The sequence below is a fragment of the Poecile atricapillus genome, chromosome 2 (assembly GCF_030490865.1).
Source record: "Poecile atricapillus isolate bPoeAtr1 chromosome 2, bPoeAtr1.hap1, whole genome shotgun sequence".
Classification (NCBI taxonomy): domain Eukaryota; kingdom Metazoa; phylum Chordata; class Aves; order Passeriformes; family Paridae; genus Poecile; species Poecile atricapillus.
The window spans coordinates 118,629,368-118,655,997 of record NC_081250.1 but is presented as its reverse complement, the minus strand read 5'-3'; the positions used below and the strand labels follow the sequence as shown (position 1 = coordinate 118,655,997).

Genomic DNA, 26,630 nt, shown 5'->3' with positions numbered 1-26,630 from the left:
AATATGAATGTATGCTTTGTTGTTTATTCATTATAAAGGACAGAGGTCAACATGAGCTTTATTAGTAAAAATAAGGAAACAGTGTATCTGCCACAAGCAGTGGAAGAAACTTAAAATTGTGAAATATTGAGGGATAAAAGGAAGTTTTTGTGTTTGATGTGTTGGTTGTTTTATTTGTATTTATATATACATAGACATATATTTCTCTAATCCTTAGAAGTCTCTACAGCAAACCATGAAGTGTCTGATGTGTGATACTCATTTCTATGGGGAATCAATATGCTGTTCAGAGGAGCAGTACGATGTGCCAGGTGGTGCCCTGTTGTTGGGATGCAGAGCAGCAGGGGCTCACAAGCTGAAGACAAGATAAAGAAATGGAGACCTATGAAATAGTTGCTCTGTAAAAACTTTGCTGAACAAGTTTGAATTTGATATTTGGTTTCTGCTGCCTTCCAGCGGACTTCACCTTGGGGCACACACAGTATCTCCTGGGCTCTGCCTCTTCCCAGGAGAAATGTGAACTTGTAAGAGCTCCTGTGGCTTTCAGCAGGTATTGCTCAAGGGCACCTGTGATTCTTCATGGTATAAATGGGGCCCAAACTAAAAAAAGGGGTCGTTTTTTACCTAAATTTACTTATTTGGAAATTATTGGGTTAGGTAAATGACATCAAGCTTGTTCTTTGTAAGTATTTCTGTGCTGTATGTGGCTTGGCCCTGGGCTTGAGTCAAGATGACTTGAGCTAAGTAACAAGACTTAGCAGTGTGAGCAGAGTTCATGTTTCAGACAGTGCTGTCCATCAGTTCTATCAGGAGGTCATTAACTGCAGCAGGCAATTCAGAGGGGGCTACATTTAATTTCATTTTCCTTATAAACACACTTAGAGCAAGAGCTTTTGAAGCTACACAAGCATCAAATCACGTGAGAATAAAACTGAAACAAACAATTCCCCCCCCCCCCCAAAACACAACAAAACCCCACAAAAAAACAACCCCCCCATCCAAACAGCGAAAATCCATCTTTGGACATGCAGATCCATAATCTGTATATAGCTACTCACTTAATTCTGCAGTGTGGTTTGAATTAAGCATTTGCTTGTGATCTGCAGGGTTTGGAGTCCTGTATTGCATAGGGCTTAAATTTGTTGCTGGCATGGTAAGACCATGGTATTCTAGTCTACGTGTCCTGAATTTTATAATACTACTGAGCACCCTTTGTAATTTTCTTAATGCTGTGAGTCATTCAGCTTCTGGGCATTAGTTAAGTTGTTACATAGATGATTTCCCTCATAATTATACCGAGTTTTGCTGCCTTGTTTTTCTCTTTTTCTTTGGCAAACAGGATTGTTTCAGTAGTGGTAATAGAGTTGCCTGTTGCTATTGTGAGTTTAGTCAGCTGTGAAGCTGCACTTATGTTTGTTATTACCCTGCAACTCGTTATGAAATACAACCCATTAATTATTTCACTAAAATGTAGCCGCTGGACCTGTGGGACATTCCACTTTCTCCTCTTGCTTTACATTTCCATTCATTTTATTGGCAGTTCAGGCAGTTTCTTTAAGTTTATATGTAATTTCCCTTGGCTGTCACTGCCTGCTCCTTCTAGATACTTCAGTCAATATTTTCCACTGTTGGTTAAATTCATGTTTCTGCTCAGGAGCTGTCACTGTAACTCCCAATTCCTTATTTCCTCCTCGATGCTATAGTTGAACATTGAGGCATACAGGCGTGGAGGTCAGGGGTACAACATTTCTGAAGCAGCTTTCCAGAATAATACCCATTTTTAAGCACTAAAACGTTTGACCTGTAACCCTCCTTGGTTGCTGCATTTGCCTTAATAACTACATTTTTTTTTCCCCTTTGGCTCTGCTTGGTATTGCAGTGGACTTGTTGGGAAGTTAATAGCTATCACGACAATTTTTATTTTCTAAATGAAACAATGCCCCCTGGTGCTCTAGGATTCGAGAGGTCTGATTTTACAGTCAAAATAAAAATAAAACCAAATAAAATCTTTTCAGACAGATACTTACTGCTCCTAAATCTGCCAGCTACCACTCAAATGCTGTCACTGTCACTCACAGGGGATGGGGAAGAACACTTGTCAGCACTGAGCAACAAAGAGAAGTCATAAGGAGAGTAACAGGGAATAAAAGCAAATTACAAAAGAGACCATTAGGCAGGGTGAAAGCAAATTACAGAAGAGAAAAATAAAATGAAAGAGTTAAGAAATAGTCTAATGGAAGGACAGTTGGAGAAATGTAAAATTAAAACTGTCTGCTCAATGAAATGTTAAATCTAGATAGTGATAGAGAAGGAGAAATAATATTAAAAAACCGGAAGTACTTTTTTATAAAAAGATTCAATTTAATACAGGTATTATAGAAGAAAAGGACAAAGAGGGTAAGTGTGAAAAATTTGCAATGAAGACCACTAAATTCAAATGGCAAATATAAAAAAGAAGAGAATATGGAAGGTATATATAAGTGCACGAATGCTACAGGAATTAGTAGAATAAATGTAGTTTGATATTTTCTGTGCCTAACAAAACAGATTATCGATGCAGAAATTCAATCTAAAGTACCATCAGTGGTAAAATGTAAGCAAAGCTGATCGGTAATGAAATGAAACAGTTGATCTCTCTTCAGCTGAACTTGTCACTAGCATTTGATTCCATGAAAATTAAGATGCTAAATTAAAAAATTATTCTTGATGGGCATGGCACGCATGGGAACCACAAGAATGTTGCTTGTCCTGGTTGCAGACAGCAAACTCCAGCACAGCATGCCTTCCCACAGCCTTGCAGCTGACGGGAGCCTCAGCTTTGGAAGACCAATCAATAGAGCAGAGACTGCCATAAATCACCAGCTCAGATGGAGTGCAGGGCTATGAACACTACCAGAGCTATCCATAAAGCCAAAACAGACACAAAAAAAACCCCAACAAATAAAGGCAGAAGAAAGGCAAAGGAAACCACCCCTTGCTGCAGCTGCAAGATGTATAAACAACCCGCACTCTCAGGGATTTTTTTCAGTCACAGGCAAGGATAAAATAGTACAGCTCAGAAGCAGGGATGACTGAAATGGCTTTAAGGTAGCTTTATGTTCCCACAGTCCTGGAGCAGCAATGAGTCAGTCAAGTCCCTCACTGTAAGTTAGAATAGCCTGAAGGCTGCTCTAAATCATTCTGGCTGCCAGTGACCCTGCAACAGCAGAGAGGGGTTGCTGGGGCATAGCAAAGTCTTGGCTGCACTTCCCTTCCTTTGGCCATGTCCTCTGGCCCATCCAGAGGAGCTGTTGGGAGGGGGGTGAGGGGGAGCCGGGGGACAAGAAAGGGAAAAGCACGGAAGTGGCTGTGATGCCTGTTCTGCTGGAAGACCCGTGCTTCTGCTGTGGCTGGCAGAGCTCCAGTGGCTGTGGTCGGAACTGATCCCAGCACAGGCAAGAAGAATTCTGTGCTTGGGCCATGGCCAGGTGCAGTGGCAGGGTTTGATCTTATTAATCTGATTTTCAAAGGCATTTTTTGAGAGTTCTTTAGATTAAATAGAGTCCCTTTTCCCTGGGAATCTCGTCTGTTAATGACTGGTTTGTAAGTCCTACATGTGTGCAGGTGTGACCACCATGGTCAGTTTTGTTAGTCTATCAGTTTTAATGAGATGTAATCTCTACCAAGTACTATCTGGCCTAGCAATAGCAGTTTTTAAGTTAATACTGCTATGTGGATTTATGCCACTGAGTCTAGCTCATTATTTTAATTTGGTTTTTATTTATACCTGGTCTTATATACTAAAAACATCCCCCAATTTGTGAGAAAAACATGAGGCTGTGATTCAATTTGCTTACCTCCAATTTTTTAATTTTTTTTTTTTAATTTTAAGAGGAAAATTCAAAATAATATTACAAACAAATAACAACAATCAATAATCCAACTCCAGATATTTGCATTTTGTACTTGGGATGATTTGATGCTGTTGTCAGTCACCTCTGAATGGTTCTATATGTGATGGAAGCTGAGGTTAAGAGTGTAATTTGTTTCCAAACTCTTATATGAATATTTCAATCTTGCTACTTCTGTGTGAACAAAATGTTTGTGGCTTAAAAGAAGACCATGATGTTCTTGAAAGAGGACCTTTTCAAGCCAAAGGGCTGAAACCTTCCCTTTCTCTCACTAAACATGCCAGCCTTACTAATGGGTAGTCAAAATGCAAATTTATCAAACTAGTTAGTCACAGCAGGTTATTGAGTGGACTGTTAAAGAATATCCTGCAGCAAAGGAAAAATTATTATCCCTTTTAATAATTCCGTAAAAGCATTCCCAACATTTTGTTTTCAGTCATCTGGGTATTTTACAATGTGCAACAGAAGTAGAGAGATGTTTGGAAGTACTGAGCAAGACCATTGGTCTTATAAGTAGTGGACATCTCCATAAGTTATCCAGAGACATATTCTTAACCTGCATATATACAGTGCAAAGGTTATAGTTTATACCTGCAGATCTATTTTAGCAGAAGTGTGAGGAGCTACCTTCCCCCATGGACTAAGCCTCCATGAAGGTCAAGGTAGAAGGTCATGGACATTGCATTTGGTGCCTGTGGTTATCTGAGACAAAAGTATATATGATCCCTTGATGAGCAAATGGTGGAAGAATGGTGGTTTGCAACCACAGGTGTGGGAGCACAGAAGCTATAACTAAATTTCATGCCATGGATACAATAGTTTATAATGTCCTGGCTTTTTCTGATAATTTAGAACAGAAATTTTTAAGGAAAAAGAGGAAAGAGATGTGTTGGTTGGATGTATGTCAACACTGGTTGACACAGTCAGCAGCTGAAGACTAAATCTTCAGGGTGTAAATTCTTTTAGCTCAGTTGATGCCAGGAGACTGTGTCAGACTGCAGTACTTTAAGCTCTGTCCTGAGGACACTCAGTACAATCAGCAGGAACTGCAAACATGGAATCAGTTGAGTTCCTTGGAAAGCATTCAGTACTTTCCTGCCAGGAGCTCAGCACCAGTAGTGGTCTTGAAGATCTAGTGTTGCCAGAAGAGACACATAACCTCTGTCTGCTGCCTTTGATCAAAACTGAGGGGAAAACTGTTTTGTGTAATCTTTGAGTCTGAAAACTGCTAACATCCCAAAATATTGAAGATCATCTGACTCAGTGGGATTTCCCTGTGGCTGTCTTCTCCCTGGCCTTTTTAGGTAGGACAGATTGCAGGAATTCATGGTGGTGTGTGGGAGATTGTTCCAGAGTCTTACCTGTGACAATCCAAACACAAAGAAGCACAAAAACCTACCTGCATTTCATCCCATCCACATTAATGTCTTAAAAGAGCCTACTGAGTAGGTATCTCTGATTTAGCAACAGGATGGAGCTGAAATCATGTCCTGACATGCAAGCAGTTTGGATTATTTAATAACTTAATTTTTCCTTGAGGATTGATAGCTTAGTCTGTCATTTATTTGTTTGATATTTTATGATCCGATGATTTCTGCGCACATATTTTAGTCAGGCATATTATGTATCACTGTTGCTTTATGTTTTCTGTTACTGGGAATTAATTTTTCACACAGTATCTTCATTTAATTATATAATACAATCACATGTGCATCTGCATGAATAGGAAGAATCTGTTCTAATTTAGCCATTATATATTGTGCTATCTTGGGTTTTCCAGTAAAAATTCCCAAGTTTTTTTTGTTTTAGCATAACAATAGTCATATTCATTGCTTCTTACATTGTAACAAAAGCACTCAGATGCCAGTTCATAGATTGACATAATCAGCTTTGTCTCTTAATTAGAAAAGAGAATAAAGCTGTTTAGGGGTGTCAATAAAATGACAGATGCATCATTAACAGAAGGCTACATTGGATCAGAATGGTGCAAATTGTTGGAATTGAAATGTTAAAAATTTTTACTGGTAACCTTTTGTTTCTAATTTTCATTTTCTTGTGCTTCTTTCATAATTGGAAAATAGCAAAGGTACATAATACAGCATATATATGGAACAGTTATTGGTGATGGAGAACTCAAGTTTATAACCAGAGTTGAGCTATAGCTAGAAAAACTTACTACTTAGGATTTCTGCCTACCCTCAATACAAAATTCAGCATGGTCAATGCAGCCTTTAGCCACACCTTTAATGCACTCCTCATCACCCCTGTGATGTCAGCAGGTGACAATAGGCAAGCGTGTAGATCATGAGATTCAGGACTCGCCCTATGCCTGACTTCTTGGTTCAGCACAGGGTATGAAATCCTTCCACAATCAGTCTGAATATTCAGTTTAGTATTGACTTCAAGGAGTCCATATTTCTCCAGCAGTTTATGATGCTGTTAATATCCACTTATCCTTTGGAATAAAGGAAGTTTTTACATTGTACTTGCAAGATGCAATAGCTTCCAGTCAGAACAAACAAAAATTGTAGAATCTGACAAAATTGCAAATATTTAAACAATGGGACAATGGGAATGCATGTTTTGGGATTCAGGCATACAGATGGAAATAAGATTGAATGCTGCATTTATGATCTGTCAGAGGTGGGTCATCCTAGCAGGGTCTGATGTCCAGGGCATCCACAAGACCCAGCATCTCACATCAGCTTTACTGACAACCTGAGCTGGAGGATTTTCAGATTTCTTACAGATCCAACTGTCTTCTGACAAGCAATAAGCTGAGGTCATTCCTAGGGTGAAGCCTGTGATGTTCTTTCTGTTTGGCACTAGTCATATGACACAATTCGGGCATATCTGGTTCCTAGGTCACATAGGAAGCCACATGAGAGTCCATCCTTGAATGTACACCTCAAAACACCCACATCTACAGCCTTCTGTGCTAGATGGGTGCTGTGCAGCCAGTCTTGAAACCTTTTCAGCAAGGGGAATGATGATTGGGTGAGTCACCAGTCTGTAATCCTGAGCTTGCATCCATGGATTAACATGGATGAGGTGTTCTAAATCTTAGTCTCCTTTGTCTGTATCCACATTCTTTTCATTAGAACCTGTAAAGCTCATTATCATTTAAACTTTTAAGATTTCATGAAGTTTTGACACTTCTGTGAATTTTGTGTCCCATGTATAGACAGCTGCCTCATCTGCTGTTTGGGAATCGGCATTTAATTATGTGGGGCTCCAAAACAATTGAAGTAGCTGTTTGAAAAAATATTGAACACTTTGTTAATAAATTTTTTGATTTTCAGATTAGAATGAGATGAGCGTGAGCAGGTTGAGGAGCATCAGGGACTATGACAGGCAGACAGACAGACAGATGGACAGACTACTGGAATCTCATCCTGTCTTCCCTGAGATAGGCCCGACAGACAGCAGCCCATGTGACAAGGAGGATTCCCTGTCCTCTCTGAACAGGGTGACTTACAGGACAGGGAGCAATGGGGATGCATTCCTGCCCAGTGCAGCAGGAGCATTGGCTGTGTGACTGCCCCGCCTCCCCAGGTGCCCCAGGTAAGGGGTGAGGCTCCACGAGTGTAGCTGGACAATAGTGAGGGCAAGGGTTCATCCAGCATGGAGGTGTTGCCAGGGTTACCAGCACACCCTCTGTCAAAACCACTCCCAGAAAGCAAGGAGACAGGTCATTGTCATAGGAAACTCTCTTCCAGCGGAAACAGAAGGCCCAACCTGCAGGCTGGACACACCTGTTTGGGAAGTCTGCTACCTCCTGGGGTCCACCTTAAAGATGTGAAGAGAAACCTTCCCACCCTGTTATGACCTTCAGATTATCATCCTTTATTGGTTTTTCAGGTGGCAGTGTGAAAGTCCTAGCAAGTCTGAGGGCAGTCAATGCAGACCTCAAGGCTTTGGACAGCTGGCTAAAGGATCATTGCACAAGTAGTGTTCTCCTCTATTTGCAGGGAATTATGGGGAAAAAATAGGAAGAGCCAGCAGATTGATACCCAGCTCCAACCCTGGTGGTCACCTTTTTTTTCATCATGGGTTGGCTGAGTTTTGGGCTCTTGTATTTAGTTTACAGGAAAGACATGGAGGCACTGGAGCATGTCTAGAGTAGGGCAAGGAAGGTGGTGAAGGTTCTGGAGCACAAGTCCAATGAGGAGTGGCTGAAGGAGCTGAGATGGTTTAACCTGGAGAAAAGGAGGCTTAGGAGTGACCTAATCACTCTACAACTCCCTGAAACTGGGTCAGTCTATTCTCCTGAGTAACAATAGGTAGGACAAGAGGAAATGGCCTCAAGTTGCACACAGGGAGGTATAGATGGGATGTCAGAAAAATTTCTTCAGCAAAAGGGTGGTCAAGCATTGGAACACGCTGGCCAGGGAAGTGGTTGAGTCCCAGTCCCTGGAAATACTTGTGCAGAAGTGGCTCTTGGGGACATGGTTTAGTGGTGGACTTGTCAGTTCTAGGGCAGTGGTTGGACTTGATCTTAAAGGTGTTTTCCAAACTAAATGACTCCATTATCTTGTGAAATTACTCAGTAGGATGGAATCTGGTTTTGAAAAAAGAAAATAAAAGAAAATATGAAAATATATTTTCATATATGGCCATCTTGGATTCTTCAGAAAGATGATCCTTTATAACCTAAATATTACTTTGTGCAGGAAACAAATGAGGAAAAAAATGAAACAGGTATTCATTTGAAGTTCTAATGTCTCTGATTACAGTCCCCAAGTTGGCATTTGCTCTCTTTAATTAAAAAATTGAGAATTTTATTTATGTTTTCTACTCTGTTTTTAATAGCAGAGGGATTTAAAACGTGTTCAAACCTACAGTGTCACAGTTACTATTCCATCTTAAGTCCTTTGGTTAGTAATATCTCGCTTTCTGTGACTGCAGAATGAAAATGTTTTCTTGATTTACCTAAAACTGGAATTAGTTTGTTTGCCTGAAACCAACAAGGATTAGATTTGAGAGAACTCACACAAATACAAGTCCAGAAGCTTAATTTAGGTTTAACCCTTATGCCCTTGAACACAATCGAGTTTACATAAATATTTAAGAAGGGCAGCCACAGACCAATTAAAGGAATATATTTTCCAAGCATCAAACCATTGTTTTCAGGCAATGCACTGATGCTGCTAAATTAATACATATTAAATCTGTTATGGGCTTAGCAGAGTTTTAGGCTCAGGAAAGGGAAAAGCAGATGAGAGCACCCCAGGGGGAGGTCGGGCAGAGATTGCCTGTGAGACACACGACCCACGCTCGCAGAGCCTGTGTGGCTGAGGGTGGCTGCAGGCTGCTCTGCAAATCCGCCTGAGGAGGACAGGGTACCACCATCCCTGTTGTTAAGTCCTTTCATCATCCTAGGAAAAGCTGTGGGCAAGCTGAGAAGGCTGTGACTGGCTTCATTTTGATATTTGCTAAATAAAATTGAGGAGCAGCTGTTTTGTGGGAAATATATTTAAGGGCTTTTTTTTTTTAATTTAAAAATAAAAATGTTTTAAGTTACTTCAGAATTCCCCTCATAATGAGAGATCTAGTTTCAGTCTAGTCCTACCCAAGATTGCTTAGTAAAAGACTTCACTTTTCATATCCACTCACTTCAGACCCAAGAGTGCATCAGATTGCTGTTCCATAGTGCATAGTATGAATTATAGAAAGGTGCTGCTCATATGTACATTTATGTGAAAAGTATCACTATGCAGACCTAGGAAAATACATTTGCAAGTTATTGGATTTGTGGGTCCCTAATTGTGGTAGCCTGTTAAGGCAGGGATAGGACTTAGCCAATGTGAACTATGAGAAAGTCTGATTTGAAAAAGACCCATATGCTCTTGAATGCAGTGGCAGAGCCAGATCAGAGCTCGGGGTGAGAGAAGGAGGGAAAGGTACATGTGAAATGGAAAAGAAGTTTTGGAAGAAGAGTAAAGAATGCAGAAGCACACTAGGAAGGGGGGAAAAGAGGAAAGACTTGTTGCAGTTAGTGAAAAGCCTAAGATAAAGAGTGCAGATTGCAGCATGCTTTCTACTGAAATAGATCACCTGCAGTTTCTGCTGAGAGAAGTAAAATCAGTTCAGAAGGAGAAACTGAGATGTTAATCTAGGCTGGTGGCAGAAGGAGATGAAGCAGGAGAGAATGAATGTTTGTGGGGAATCCCGTTATAAGACTGTTTCTCTTGACATGTGCTTGTAGCACTGAAAGGAAAAGAGGTATCTGGAAAGAAAATATGAATAATTGAATAATCTTTGAAAGAGAAGACCTAGTAATACTGTGTTCATCCTACAGACCTTAAAGCTTTTGAAACGTTCACGCAAGTACAGTATTCAAATGTTGTTTTCCTGTGATGTATGCCTTACTGACAGGATTAGTTACCTTCTCTTATTGTATCAACTTCAAGTTTATTTGCAAATAAGTGAGCTAAATAAGGTACCTGGGGTATTTTTGTGTTTATCCAACTGTTGAGACTATACTTTGGAATTTTTCAGTACATTTTTGAGGAAAATATGTCCTGACTGTTAATTCTATAATACAATTTGTGAGATGTCTGACATTCGAAGCTCATGGGGGAGAGGAGGGAAATTGCTTGCAGATCACCATGTGTTTCTGTGCTTCCACTTGGGGAATGCATGGCCATAACTGTGGGAGTCATGAAATTGTTAATTAAAAATCTTCTTAGCTGTATTGCATCTTTTTTTTGAAAAGATAGAATGCAAAATATTTTATTCTTCTAAAGCTATGCACATGGAAATTTTGAGACAGAGTAAGTGGCCCCGTTTTCTAGTTAATTACCTCAATAAATCAGGAGTGGGTTGCTGGTATTTGAAAATTCTGTGCATGGCAGACAGAGTGAGGGACTGAGCAGTTTTCTGCAGTAGTCTGTTGCTGGTCTGTAATGATATATAATGCACTCAGGTCAAAAGGGTGGTACTGATACAATGCCACCAATGCTATAACATCATTTTACTGCTAAACCCCAAAATATTACAATAAAACTGTTTGTGGTACAACACAGAAAGTGTTTGTGTTACTTTACTGCTACCAAAAAAATGAAATTGTGGCACCACTCAGTTTTTCCTGTGATGTGATCTTTGTTTGCAGAAATGCATATGCCTGTGCATCTAGAAATAAGTATGCTTATGTACACATAATCTGTATTGATACATATAATCTGATTGATATATACACATAATTGATAAGTACATGTGTACACACACACATGAATCCTGAGTGAATTGTATTTGCTTCTCAAAAATGGCTAATACTCCCTGAAAGGGGAGATGCAGAGAGGGAGTGAAGTTATTGGTATTAGTTGATCTCACAACTAAGGATCAATTTTGCAGTGAGCAGTGCAGGCATGCACTGTAGAAAGGCTCCTGTCTCTGCCTAGGACAGGAGACAACAGATGGGTGTGGGGAGACAGGAGAGCATGGTGGAGAAACTGGACAAGACTCACCAACAACATTAATCCTTCTCTGTGCCAGTGCAGTGTGTGTGGCTCACAGTGGTGACAGTGGTGGTCAGGATTCGAGAAGGAGTTTGGCTGAGGATGAACTGGAAGAGAAAGCAGGTGGACAATACCTGGACTCAGAACATATTGCAGGAGGTGAGAGCAGAGGCTCCCCAGATCCAAACAGGAGCTTGGTTTGAGAAGTTAACAGTGGGTGGGAAAGGGTTGAATGGCTGTGGCAGGTCCATGGAGGCATCCCAAGAGGGATGGGCAGCCAGGGTGGAAGGATGCAGAGGAATCAGAGGCAGGAGAAAAATGTTTGAGTGGGTCAAGAAAACTGACATCAGAAAACAAATATGAGAAAAGACAAGACAGAATTAGCAATTCTAATCTATCTGTATCATAAATAAAGACCAATACTTCCAAAAAGCTCCTTTTCTCTTTGGTGGTTATACAGATGTCTGGCTAACCAAGATTCCAAACTTCTGTATGGCTCAGTTACATTAAATGAAGGGTCTATTTTCGTCTTTTTGTTTCAGTGATCATCCTGCAGTATTTAGCATGCAGTTTTATAGAAAAATAATACTTGATTTTTACAGTAATTATTTTTTTACTTCTGAAATGATATACATTCTCAAAGCAACAGCACTGTTGCTGCATACAGAAGCAGCAACATTTTTCCATCTAGCATTCTCCTCTCTTTCCTTGTTACCAGGGTTTTTAAAATGTGATAATGTCCCACCACTGTTTCTGAGATTTCCTGAATTTATTTGTTTGCTCTTTATTACGTAAGGAATGATTTCTGCCTGTTTGAATATATTTCTGTGGGGAGTGCTGACATTCTTATCCACACTTCACTTGTCACTTCCAGGCCAGACGGTTAATATGATTTCCTACTATGAGCTACTTACTGCGTACAGTTCTAACATGTGTTGCAGCAAAGCAGTATATTGAAGTGCAGAAATGAATTAAGAGAGAGAGGGTTATCAGACAAAAGTCATTGGGTTTTCTTTGGTAAAGTCAGTTAATGTGCAGCATAAATATGTTCCTAATAGGAATAAAAGGAAATAAAGGTGGGCTTCATATTCTGATCCCATCCTTCTACACATGAGGAAAAAAGTGTTTATATTTGTGGCTAATACCTAAAGAGGAGTGTCTGTGAGCCTGCAGAGGAGGGATTAGCATTCCAAATGGCAAACTGGAAAACACAGAGGACTAATCAACAGCATCTGGATGGGAGCACAATCTTTTCTCTGGGAAAAGGCTGAGGGCTGCCGTAATGGTTCCCAAGCTGGATTTTTATCTACATGGCGGTGATTTTGCACAGAAAGCTGAGGCTGTGTTGGGAGGCAAAGGATGTCACCCTTGAGATGGAAGAGGTAATTGCACTGCTGTGCTCAGTGCAAGACACTGCCATAGAGAAAGGTGTGGGCTAATGTTAGAAAATCAAGAAAGAAGTGACACAAGTATGTAGAGGTCTAGAAAATAGTTATGAGGAAATACTGGAAGAAATTGAGGTTGTTTAACATAGAGAAGAATAAATGAGAACATAATGAGTACCTTTAAATACATTAAGTGTTCCTGCAGAAGTGAAGGGAGTAATTTATTGTCTTATCCTTTGCAGACATAGCGAGGAGTAGTGGGCTTGAGGTACAACATGAAGGTAAAGGTTAGTTGTGAGGAGAAACAGATTGCTTGGGGAGATTGGAAAGACTCTATTACTGAGTTTATTCAAGAAGGGCATAGAAAAGTATAAGGAGGATACCAGTGCACAGCACCTTACCTGGCATATCAGGTATGAAATAAGTAGCCTCTCATCATCTCTGCCTAGCCTATTTTTCTTTGATTAAGGCTGAATTAAGAAAGGAAAAGTCCTGGGCTGGACAAATAGCCTCAAATGTGAAATGAAATAGAATAACCTTGGGCTTGGTCAGGGGAAGTGTTGAGTAGTCATGGCTGCTCTCACAGCCTTGACCCAGGGCAGAAGCAAAGTGGGATTGCAAAATGAAGACGATGAGCACTAAATTTGTATTCATTTTTAATACTGATGAATTAATGTTGCATTGGCCATGGCTTGTCTTCACCATGACTCCTATCCTGGCTGTTATGAATCTTGACATTACATTTGGTAACGTAAAATTTCTCAGAATTTTCAGCCTCGATAAAGCCTGAGCCACAAGCTCTTGTTTAGTGGGTTTCCATTTTAAAACTATTCAGATTACTTTTCCACAATGGCATTTACTTGCCTTTTGGCTTTTTAGGCAATGTCCCAACTGGCAACTACAAATAGAGGTAGAATTTACAGGTGTGTCCTTCAACAGTGTGAAGAATTGCTATCTGCAATGTCAGCATACAATTCTTGATATAATTTAGCCTAAATTACAAAGGAACGATATTTCCTAGAGAGTGATATTTCGGAGTTACTGAATGAGTTATTGAGTCTTGGTATTTTTTGGATATTTAGGAATTACCTAAATGAAATTTCAAGAAGTGAAAGAATATAAGATGCTCCTGTGGTGAATGGATAACAGTCGGAGATCTTAGCAACAAAACTTTGTATGGTTTTAAAGGAGAAAAATGTATTTTTACTAAAACCCCAGGAATTTTTGACATGAAAAAAACTTTCAACAAAAGGATTGCATTTTTCTGGAGAAAAAAATCACTATGAAAATTCACTAGTTGGTTGATTTGCTTTTGTCAGCATTTGTCCCAGTTTGCCTCACATTACCACTAGAGTCTGTTCTGTTATAGTGCCCTTTTTGGGAGCACAGATAAGCTCTTCTCTCCTTGGTGTGCTCAAAAGTGTATTTGCTGCTTTTTTTCCGAGTCTTTGTCCTTTTCTTTTACGAGTGATTTTTATCCTAATGAAAAAGAGATGGTTATCAGTACTGCAGTATAAAACCACTTTACCTAGGCATGAGTATAGGCAGTGGCAGTGTGAGGTTTTTTCTATCCAGGACTCTCACTTCATCGAGTCAATCCATGTCCCTCTCAAGATGATGCATCCATTTACTCCCCACAAAACCTGAAAATAGTGATCAGATAGGAGCAATGCCTTTACTTCCACAGGAAGTATGTAAGCTGAGAAATCAAGGGTAAAAGACTGTATTTGCTGAAACTCTCATCTGGCTTGTTCTGAGGGGAATGCTGTGTTCTGAGGGTACTGCATGTGTTCAACCTGGAAGATTCAGAGTTCTGGGAGATCACTGAGTCAGATAATTTGGGTGAAGGTTTAAGACATGCATAATTTTATAAATGTCAAAAATTACATTGTGGCCAAATATTTGAAAGAAAAATTTATTTTCTGTCCTCGTAGGTGTAGAACATCTATAAATAGGTCTAGGGGAAAACTGTAACTGCTAAATTTAACAAAAAAAAAAAAAAATTATAGAAAGGTAGACTCACTGGCTTCCTCCTGTCCTAAGTTTCCTGTGTTCTCTCTTTCATAATACAAGAAGACATTCCAGACACCACATTTCTGGGGATTACCTTTCTAGGGGTTGAAGCCTTTGGCCTCATTCTTTTCCTCACAGTTAGAGTGTTCATAAGCCCCTGGAAAGACACTGTCTGTCATGTCTTGTTGCTTAAATATTGTGATCGAGCCTGTGAATAATCTCTAACTGCTTTGACATGTTCATAATAGCTTTTGTTCTACTCTGTACCAATCCATTTCCATTCCTTAAAGTCCCCTGACATGGTGTGTTCCAGCTTGGACATGGTATTATGATGGTTTGTCCAAAGATACTATGGAAAAATCAGAGCACTACCTTTAGCTTTTGTGGATGGTAGTGATGGCTTGGAAAGTGAAAATTACCCCTCTGTGGCAAAAGATATTGTTAGACCTTTTTGTCCTCGGCCTGTGGGTTTTTTTCCGCCTTTGGTGAAAGTTGTTGTGAAAAGCGGTCAGCTGAACCGGCGTTGCCCTGCAGAGTGATGCGCTCGTGTCGGGCTTCTTCAGCTGTGCTGTGTGCACTGAAGGCTGCAGGAACACCAGATGCCAATCATACACCACCAGTGGATTTGCAAGATTATAGGACAGGAAAAAAGATGAAGGTTAAGCATGGGGCACAATAGAGATTACTTATGGTAATGAATTGTATAATTTTTCTAGACAGATCTGGATTAATGTTTATCCCAGGCAAGAGATTACTGTATGTCTGATTCTAGTTGTAAACAGACATTATTAAACAGAAGGTTTATGTTCATGAAATGCGACTATGGGTGTTAAAGCACTTATGATTTATTATGTGCAAAAAGAAAAATTAACCTGTTCATCTGCTATAGTACAAGATGTGCTGTGGGTTTTTGCATAATTTGAAAGGCATCTGCTCCTTTGGAATACAAATAACCAGTGAGATGAGAAAGATTCTCCTCTCATTTACACTGCAGTGATGTTGAAATGGTGTAACCAAGAAAATAATAGTCTTGTGTGCTTTTATAAAACAATAATATTTCTATAAGAGATGATGATGGCAAAGTCTGTTTGCGTGTGAATCTTTAGAATATTTTCTTTACAACAAACTGAAAAAAAAAATTAAAAAAAACAAAGTAGTGCTCAGAGACCTTTACAAATGACCTTACTGGGGTTTCCAAAATAATTCCTTTCACTATGTGAAAGGATAATGTTTAGAGACACTGAATTTAATATTTTTTTTAATTTAATATTTTCCAAAATACTTATGTTGAAGCCCATTTTTCTCCTGCTTTATTGCATCACTGTTGCTTAGCATAAATGAGACATAGATACAGCATCCACATTTTCTAGAGTTGCCTTACCTCAGTAGGTAAATAATCACACCTAAGTCAGTGCCTTCAGTCACTGAGTCAGTGTTTTAGGTGAGCTGAAAATTATTCCCTTAAGGAGAATGTAAACAAACTCCAAAACTTTTTTGGTGAAGTAGATGTTGCAACTCTATTACTTGCTAACAAGAAATTATCTTTTCTCTGTGAAAGCAAAGAAAAATTACGGTTATCAAAGTCTGTTCGTTCTATTTATGGGCTGTATTTGTAGCCAGCTGATTTTTGCATAATGCCATTTGAAATTATCCATTTAACAATGATGGATGATACAACTGTGTTGCTCTCCCTCCACTTTGTAACTGATCCGTCTACTTATAGATTGCATTGGACATGTTGCTGATGCTTTATTTGTAAAATTCACTCACATATGTGAGAAATTTGTTCGTTAAGTCTTACTGACTTCACAGAGGCTTCTCAGACAAGTAAAGATATTCCTCTATATAAGCAAAACCAGCCCAATATGTGGAGTGAAAAGACCTGGGAATATTGTGAGGTTTGTTAAGTGAATTAGAATTTAAGCAGTTAGACTAGACCTGAATAAAATGTAATCTGTAAGACATTCTGAATGCTTAAATTAAAAAAGTTGCAATCTTAAATTTCCATCAAAACACTTCATAGTGCTCTTTTCTATTTCTTAACTATACTTTGCATTTGGTGCAACAATATATTTGTCATGAGTAAAATATAACTTTAATGCTTGTAATATTTTCCCTAATTATCAAATTTTACAACTTCTGTGAAGCGTGAGTTCAGAGTTAAAGTTCATGAGCAAATTAATTAAGCTGTAAAAGTTTCTGTGGGCTTTGTTAATGGTTCTGTTTAGCACCCAAAGTTGATGAAGGCTTTTGGAGATCCCGAGATGCAGGTATGGGTCCCTCAGGAAGCGGGCTTGGCTGCACTGCTCTGCTTGGGTTTGTGCAGAGAAGCACTGGGTTTGGGGGGGCACTAAAATACAAGTGGCCACTCTTTTCTTTGCTGTGTGTTAGAAGACATCAATAAGTCGTGGAGATGACCTCCATCTTCCAAAGAGACAGAAAGCCAGAAATGAAGACACATTTCTGTTATCAGTCTGCTGTGGGTCGTGAATTGAACTGGTGTTACATTTTCCTCTGAAAGCCACGTAGCCTTGACACAGTGTTTAACAGTGTTAAGCTTATTGCTGCTGAGCTAAACATGTCTGAAGTGAACGATGACCCTCACGTCTTTGCAATAGCAAAATGTCTCCCTGATGTGATCCCGAAGACTTGGAGCATTAAGTTAATTTTCCCCTGGATTTCTGAGCTGCCTTCTTTTTACCCAGCAGAGAGCTTGTGAAGAATACAGCTTCTGACCGAATGACAGAACGTGGAGGGTGAAATTAGATGCATTCAATTAGAAGATGACAAAAAGCCTATCTAAATATTTGTCAGGATGCTACTTACAGGACGTAGTGTCCAGCCAGGGAAGTGAAAGGCAGACACTCTTGGGACTTAATAGTCTGGGGGGGAAAAAAATGGGTAAATCATCCAGATTCTTTACGGGCTTGGAAGGGATAATTGAGGGTATCAAGTTGGCTGCTATGCTTCCAGGACTAGTGATCCCTCTCATGTAATCTCAGATTAGTTCTTTGCTTTTATTCACTTAATACAGAATTAAACATTACAAAGTTTTCTGAACCACTTGAGTAAATAATGTTGTTTGACCTCTGGAGGATGATAAGTGCAGTGGTTTCTGGGAGGTATTGAAGAAAAAGGGGCTCAAATATAAAAAACTCATTCATCAGTATAAAGAACACACTACAAAATAACCAAACAAAACACCAAAGCCACAAAACTAAAGGAAATGGAAAAGGCACGGCAAACTGTTGGCTGTGAGACTGTCAGACAAGAAGATGTACTGAGGTTTTCCAGAGGACAAAAGGATGTTCTTGGAAACTTAAATTTGAAGTTAGTAGTCAGTTAAACAGAAAGAGATGAAAATGTGAAGCTTGGTTTAGCCACATCTGTTTATCTGTAAATTAAATTTATAGTAACTTCTTTTAAGTAAGTGAGCAAATCTCTGGCTTGTATTTTCCTGCTCAAAAAGTTTTAATTATGAAAGTAAAATTAAATACAGCACACCATGGTTATTTTAATTTTTTTTTTCATGTGTGTTACAGCAGTTCAAGGGAGAATCTGACTATGATAGGGTTAATCCAGCTACATAAAAATCCATGCTGTGTATGATAGTAGTAAAGCTTGTGATCGCTTGATCTTTGATTAGATCCAAGCTAGTAAATATCTTGTGTTTAATCAGAATGAGTTGTTCTGCATGTAGTATAAGTCACCTTCACAGATGGGATGTAGCAGCAGAGTTGTTCTTGAATATTTGTTTTAATCCCTTCCAGAACAAGCACGCTTTATGTTTCTTTGTTGTAAATCAGATTCAAGCAACTAAAGACCAGCATGAAGGAGAGATATTTAGTTGCAGTCAGGAGTAGGACAGTGTGGGAACCTTTTTTCCTTTAAAAGAAAAATGTAACTTAGTAGGTTCTTAAAAGGTATTTTATACTATTCTGTAAAGAACACACCGTGGCTGCTTTTTTAAACTGGGATGCAAACATCAATACCTGGAATTTCTTCTTAAACTGTCCAGATGCATTTCTGTCTTAGACTATAAATATAAAGAGACTGAGATTTATTGCAGTTAATGTTCAGGCTGTATTATTATCCTATATTTTAAAGATATTTAATTAGAATGACTGTTCTCTTTGCTGGTAGGCTGAAATTACTAAAACGTTACCTGTAAGGATACTTGTTTTGTGTGGTGTGTTGGCGTCCTATTTACCTAAGTCTGTCATAATTGTCTTCCAATACATCTTCCTCTGACACACCAAATATTGAAAATGAGATGAGTCTTTGCTGGGAGCTTTTCTATCGAATGTCATTTTTCTGCGTTCATAACTTAATGGTAATAACTGGACGACCTGTAGTTAAATTGCATCTCAATTTCTCTCACTTATTTTTCCTAATCACCACATGGAGCCTGCAGTGCTCAGAGGTGTGATTAGATTTAACCTGCCATCATATCTGAAGAACTTTCTGTACAACATATTATACCTTGCAGGAATTATAGATGTAAATGGTGGATCTAAGTGTAATATATAAATAGATATAAAAATGAGTTGCTCTCATGCCAAAGTTAACTCCTGTTTATTTTTTTTTTTTCTGTTTTTAACAGAAAGACTGGAGAGCCCCCACTAATAAATGGCTGGATTCCTTACCTTGGGAAAGCTTTGATTTTTAGAAAAGATGCTTACAAATTCTTGCTGGATCAGCAAAAGAAATTTGGAGATATTTTCACTGTACATATTGCTGGTGAGAAATATTTTAGTATGTATCTTGATTTTTTTCCATCAGTGAAGTTAAATACTAATCCAAATGTTTAGTTTAGAATGTTTCTTAACCTAAAACATTTTTCTCTAGCAAAAACCCATAAAAATCCCTCAAATTTACATATATTGTAAGCATAATAATTATCTATAAAATATCACAATCAATGTGTGGATTTATTTGCATCTCTAAGTATATATGTATTTTGACAGATTTTGTAGGTATGTACTGTATGAACGTAGATTTTGCCAGCACATTTAATTGTGTATTGGTGGGTTTTTTTCCTGAAGAAGGGAGAAGTAACATCATCTTGACACTGCACAGAAAAATATCAGATTAAATTTAGAAAACACTTACGAAAAAAAGTGCAGAATTTGTTCTCACACATTTTACAACTGGTTGACAGGAACACAAGGGAATGAATGACACATTGACTCAGTGATACAATCGGGACTGGAACACAGAAGTTTCCCGTTGCCAGCCTCTTACTCCGATCATGCTTGCTGAAAATAACAATATAATAAAGTATGATATAACCTTGCTGCTTCCTGTATTTATAACTGTATTACTAAGCTAGATTGAATACAAACATTTGAGTGATTTCACATAGACACTTAGCCGTGGAAGAAAAACATAGAATAAAACTAAAATCCTGAATGAAAGTTAAATAAATAAATTTACATCTCTCTCTAGAGATCTACTTTTTAGTAAAGTCAGTATAAAATCCAGTATTTTCTTGTGTTTAGAAAGGGAAGCTCTTATTAATACAGATGGTTATAATCATCTTCTGCACCTTTACATGTTGATATCCCTATTCAAATGGTCAACTTTAGTCTATATAATTTTTAATTATTCCTGTAGTTATAGGGAGCTTGAGGCAAAAATGTAAAGTGTAAATGCTGAAGTTTGCTTTTTAGTTCTAGGGCAGTAGCCTTAGCTTTATACTTCCATAGAAGCAATATTTTGGAATGAATTTTTTTTAAGTCAATTAATTTAATTGCTAGACGTTTTAAATTAATAAAGTTTTTCTTCCTTTTAAAAAAATCTTTTTGTTCCTTTGGAAGAGAATTTTTACTGTATTAAATATGTGATTTTTAAAAATTTCATTCAGGGTTTTTTCTGGAAACTGGTATGATCAGATTTTTTGCAACTTGAAAGTGAGTTTGTCACAGTACAACACCAACTCCTGTTGAAATACAGTCTTTTTTATTGTTGATTTGAATTCACACTATAATACAGTTTTGGCTTCTTACAAATACCAATTAATTACTATAATTTAGATATTATCTTAGAACATTCATAAAACCACATACAGTCATACTTCAGAATCTTAAGTGTCAAATCAAATATTTATTTCTTTTGCCTCTTTATGTTTTTATGCAAGACTGCATTTAGAAATTTGTGTTTAAGCAATCTATGAGTGTAATTTAGTTTCAGAAATTTCTATTTCCATGATAAACCAAATTCCATCTCAGGTAATCTCCCTATGTTCAAGTGTTTTGAGCTAAGCCTCCCTTGATAAAGACTGAGGTAAATGTAGCTAGTTCTGGATATCATTTCAGTCTTGTGCAGGGAAATGTTTGATTTTGTGAATTCGTCATACCAGAGACACCACTTTAAGTTCTCTTTTTCAGTATAAAATAGCTGACCATCAGGACTTCATTAAAGAGAAATAGTTTGTCATCCTCAAGTCAGGGAAGAAACCAGAGCTAGTTAGTATCTCCTATCGTGTCCTGATCCGAAGGCATACAGAATTTCTTTACATCTTACTGATTTGACAAAGATGATGTTTCTGTGCTCGGCAAACATAGCGTAGCCAGCTGTATGTGGACTATCATTACTTTACCCCCCTGGTGGATGTCTAAAGGTCCTGTCAAAAAATTCTATCAATATATATTGTTCTAATTATTGGTTCTCAAACTAGTTCATTTGGAAAATGCAGAACGATGCTTGGAGTTTCTGGCGTTGCCCCGTACTGGTAATGCGATTTTGCTGATTGTACTTTCCCATGTGATGAGCAAATGATTGTCATCCCTAAAAGTCGCAAGGGACATGGATGTCATCTTAATAAAGAAATTAAAAAGCACATCTTTCTATGAGAAACAATGTAAATTCCTGACCTGTCGCAGAAAATAGTTCTCTAATTGGTTTTGTGTGGTGGTGCAGCAGAATCGTTTTCCCCAAACGTCATGCCAGCGCAGCACCACTGTACATCATTGTCAGCAGTTCAGCAGAATCTCCCTAATAAGAGGACGATTACGTAAACGTGATATTCTTGGGGGGAAAGGAAAAAAAAAAAGATCAGAAAAGAATAAGGAGGGGAAAGAGGGAGAGAGAGTCTGTGGCGTTGAGATGATCATGCTTCCCAAGCCTCTCGGCTTGTTAAGGGTCAGCAGCATATGCAGACGGCTAGGTAAGAACTTATAGAGCTTGAAACAGTTTTGTCATTGTTTCTCGGGATTAAACTTTGTGTCCTTTTCCTCTCAAGTTAATAAGAGTGATAATGAACCCTGCAACATTCTCTCTGAGACTAACTCACCTTTTAATAAAATAATCCTAGTGATTTTTACTAAGCACATTTGCCTTTTCAAATATTGCTGCTAAGTCATTCTTTTCTTTAAAGCATGATACACCTACAGTAACAAATCACATTTTTCTCTTGTAGGCAAAAGGTAATTTACATTAACTCCTTACCAGGCTGAAGCCTGCTGCAAGCATTGCTGAAATAACATCCATCATTAGATGCCATCTGAAATGCTTGTCTTTCATCATTAGCATTAAAAAGCTCCAGAATGCATTATTAGAGTAATTTCTTAACTATCATACAAATACTGGCTTCTATGCTCAGATTTACCAAAGCTGACAATTTTCATATTTTCCACATCAATCTTCTATTTCTAGGAGACTGTAGAAACTAAATGGAGATAACTAGGCTATTTGCAGCATGGGTGTAATGCAGGCTGAAGAATTGGATAGTGAAGTATGAATGTTTTGTAGCCATTAAAAAAAAAAGAAAATCAGAAGGCTTTTTGCAGGATCAAGGATACATCTCTTGTTTAGATTTGTTTTTACTGTATTAAATGAAATAGCTCAGTGACTTAAACTATTGGGAATTGGAGTGTGACATTTCTATATGTACATGTCTACTTAGTTTTTGGTGTTGAAGGGTTTTTTTACAAAGTAAGAGGGAAAGGCTTAGTCTCTAGTGGTTCCTATATAAATGCCTTCAATATTTATGGCTACCTGAGTTGAGGAGATTGTATTATGCCTCCATTTTTGGCTGATACCTTTTCAATACTCTGATGGAAACTCATGAGTATCAAGATTTTGGATCGATTTCATAAAAGGTTACTTTCCAAAGATTGTCTTGACATTAGCTGCAGTGGAAAGACATGGGAGTAGAGGGGGAAGCTGCATTTTAAAATACCAAATAATAACTGAAAACTTTATGAAAGATTTTAATTTATTGGCCTCTGACACCACCAGGGACAATCAGTGGGAAGAAACCTCACTGGGGACAAGGACAGGCTTTAAAAAGCAAAACTAAGGACCATATTGGCACTTAAAAAATTTAAAATCATAACTTGAGGTGAGAAAGTTTGTTCCACTTTGGATGTTTGCTGCTCAGGGTGTAGAGGAGGTGTTGGGGCACGGTTTTGTAATTAGCAATCTGTTCCTGTATGGAGGAGACTGGGGTAAGCAGTGTAGCCATGTAGTGCATCTGTGTGCAAGGATGTCTGTAAGTGTTAAAGGTTCCCATACCCCCTCTCACAACTTTCTTACTGCCATTAATTAGACCTGGGTTTTAGTACTTTTCTAATTAAGAGATCTAAAATTAGATTCTCGATGGCATACGTAAACAAGCTGCCTTTGTTATAGGGGCGTTCCACTTTTTTGATTATCTAGACCCTAACTAAATGCAGCAACAAGAAATATTTTGGTTTATGTGTTTATATATGTTGTTGACTTGCAGTGATGTCGTCTGGAACCTGAATTGATTCTACAAAATGAATTATATTTTGGTACATACTTACTTTTTGCTACCAGGAACCTGATGAGAATAATAAAAACAAGATCTGTAATATTCTTTTTCTCAGGGACTTTTTTTTCAGAGTATGTGCTAGTGGTGAGTGAGTTTTGATTTAAAATTATTACTAAAATAGTTTGTTTGTCTGAAAACTCATTTGCTGAAAATCATTTTCTTACTTAAAAATGATAAGAATTGATGTGCGTTTGCTAAGTGTCTGATTAAAGATCACAAAGAAACTCATATTTTGCATCAGAAATAAGCAGATGGTGGACAGATGGTTTAAATTAATATTAATTAAAAATCTTAACTTAAATTGTTTACCCTGTAAATGCAAAGTTAAGAAGCCAGCTTTCATCTTTAGGGTTAATAACACTCCAAATCTATTTATTAAAAATTGCTCCAATGGGCATTCTTTCCAAGCTTTGATCACAAAGATGGTAGCCTCAATAAAGAGCATGAAAGTGGGTGAAAGCTGGAAAGGGAGAGTAATTCTAGGACTCTTAACAAAGATTCTGCAGAGGTCAAGACTAAAAATTCCTTTTAGTCTCTGTAGTCAAAAAAGAAGGTGAAAAGGGGGGACTGAGAATTCAGGATCTCTCTTTCATGGTGGTTTCTCAATATGTTTTTCTTTAAAATTAAATTTACGGCTGTGGTTGATTATACTACAGTAAAACAAAATCCAAGTATCTTAAAAACCTTCACAAACTGTTGACAAAAAAGAAAAGGGGTTCAAATTCTGTCTTGATATATCCTTTACATTTCCTTACTACTTCACTAGGATTGCAGTTGATGTAATTGGGAGGGGAATTATAGCAGCTGGTAATTGTAGAGGAAGTCCAGAGTGTACCCAGATACCACAGAGCACTGCATGTGTATATAAATCAGAATATGAAATAACTATGATAATTCAGATGTCACTATATGGTAACCATGGATACTTGACATTTTTAGTGGTAGTGACTACTTTATCTCTGGACATCTGTCACAGAGCCAAATTTGGTCCGCAGTTAAGCATGTAGTGTTCCCATTAAAATAAAAGGAGATTTGTCCCTTTAGTGAGACAGAATTGGACTGTAAGTGCTGAAAGCTTTGCTCTTTCCCTGAGTTTGTGACTGGGGTGTTTCACAGAGAAAGTGCACATTTTAATAGGTACCTGTTTTCCCTAATGCACCTCTTCATTCAAGATAAGAATCAGGAACTCTAAATTTAGAGCCATCTATAAAGAGCTAAGATTTAATTGAGCTTTGGGAGCATTAGCATTTTGATTCATGGTAGTTCCAAGCATCCAAGTGCTTCAGCAGTTGGCATGAAGTTTAGGGAGAAATTGCAGGACTTCTCTGGTAGGGACAATTTGAAAAAGCATTTAACTTGATGCAATCTTATCCCTCTGTAAAAGGAGCTGAAGGTATCACTGTGTCACTTCTTTAAGGGCCCTGGGAAAGGTAGGAAGTTGGTGGTGCACTGACACAATGGATCCTAGCCCTGGGACAGTGTGTATCCCAAAGTGGAGCCCCTGCTAAAAATGATCCCTGCTACATTGTAGGCTGTAACTTCACATTCATAAACTTAGTCATGTTATGGCTGTTAAGCACATTCTTAACAAAGAGTTAGCAAGGCTTCAGGGAAAAAGAGCCAGATGTGAGAGAAGCTTTAAATGTTGGGGGTTTGCAGCGTGCAGTTAAAGCTGTGACTGACAGATTATGAGTTCCTGTGTCATCTGCTTGGAAAAAGCTGCCTAGGTGGCACGTTTTCCACTCCATCCCCTGTCGTCCAGTTTCCTCTGTGCAGGTGAAATGTGTGTGTTTCTCGCTTTCTGCTCATCAAAAACCTCCAGTTTCCAAATGTTGCTATGACTCCACACTGTATTTTCATGAATTAGACCTGAGTAGTAAATTATTTATTTCAGAGCACCACAATTGAAGAGATCACACACAACTGTTGCCACAAACAGTAGATCTGTCTACATGGAAATGGCTTCACATGGATTTTAGAAGAGCCTCCAAAGTATGCACTGGTGGAATCTGCATCATGACAAAGAAAATCTAAATAATATTTGTTTCTTTTTTTTTTTTTTCTTTATTTTCTTTGCAGATTTATTCACGTATCTTTGCTTGGGGTTTCTTGGGGTTTTTTTCTGCATGCTTTTTTCACAGACTTTGGCTCATTTTCAGTTACTGCTTCTGAAAGTGTCACCAGATTTTAAAAGTGCACATGTCTCTAATTATTTTCTGTTCTTCTATTCAGGTAGATATATTACCTTCATCATGGATCCATTTCAATACGTCTATGTCATCCGAAATAGCAAGCAACTTGAATTTCATGAATTTGCCAATAAAATGGCATCCAAAACTTTTGACTACCCAGCCTTGTCAAAGGGAAAATTCCCTGAGCTCAAGGAAAACCTGCACAGAATCTACCAGTATCTACAAGGCAAGCCTTTGGATATCATTTCTGACCACATGATGAAAAATCTCCAGGATATATTTGAATGGAAATGCTCACAAGCAACAGATTGGGAAACAGAAAAAATGTACAAATTCTGCTGCTCTGTAATGTTTGAAGCCAGTTTTGTAACACTATATGGAAGAGTTCCTGCTGCAGATGGCCACAAAGTTATTAGTGAAATCAGAGACAAATTTATCAAGTTTGATGCCAGCTTTCCCTATTTAGCTGCAAACATACCAATTGAGTTGCTAGGAGCTACCAAGAAGGTTCGGAAGGAGCTTATACATCATTTTTTACTTCAGAACATGACAAAATGGCTGGGAGGGTCAAAAGTGGTCCAAGCCAGACAAGATATATTTGAGAAATATGAGCTGCTTGGAGATTATGACAAAGCAGGTAGGAAACTTATGAATGATTGCTTGTCTAAAATAAAATAATTTACTATAGACCTTTGAAATAAAAAGGCAAAATGGCGACCTTGAAATTTTTTTATGTTCTTTCTAATTGGCTAATGATAAAATGTTTTACTCTGAAACAACCCTCTATGATAATTGATTTTTTTTTTTTTTGTGCTGAGGTGGTAAAACAAGATACTTAATGGTGATAATGAGAAAGATTATAACTGAGCTGCATTTCCTCCCCTTATTCCCCC

The 26,630-nt window shown here is 38.1% G+C and overlaps 1 protein-coding gene across 3 annotated transcripts in view; it reads left to right on the top strand.

Annotated features, from left to right (window-relative positions):
* Positions 1–26,630, top strand: part of LOC131575979 (cytochrome P450 7B1) — a 125,280-nt gene that overhangs the window by 83,690 nt on the left and 14,960 nt on the right. The window contains exons 2-3 of one of the 3 annotated variants that reach the window (XM_058832160.1): positions 19,352–19,488; positions 25,778–26,374. In XM_058832160.1, the coding sequence (XP_058688143.1) occupies positions 19,352–19,488; positions 25,778–26,374 (734 nt within the window). Of the gene's footprint in view, positions 1–19,351; positions 19,504–25,777; positions 26,375–26,630 lie in introns of all 3 variants that reach the window. The other 2 variants (XM_058832159.1, XM_058832161.1) reach the window with 2 other exon arrangements.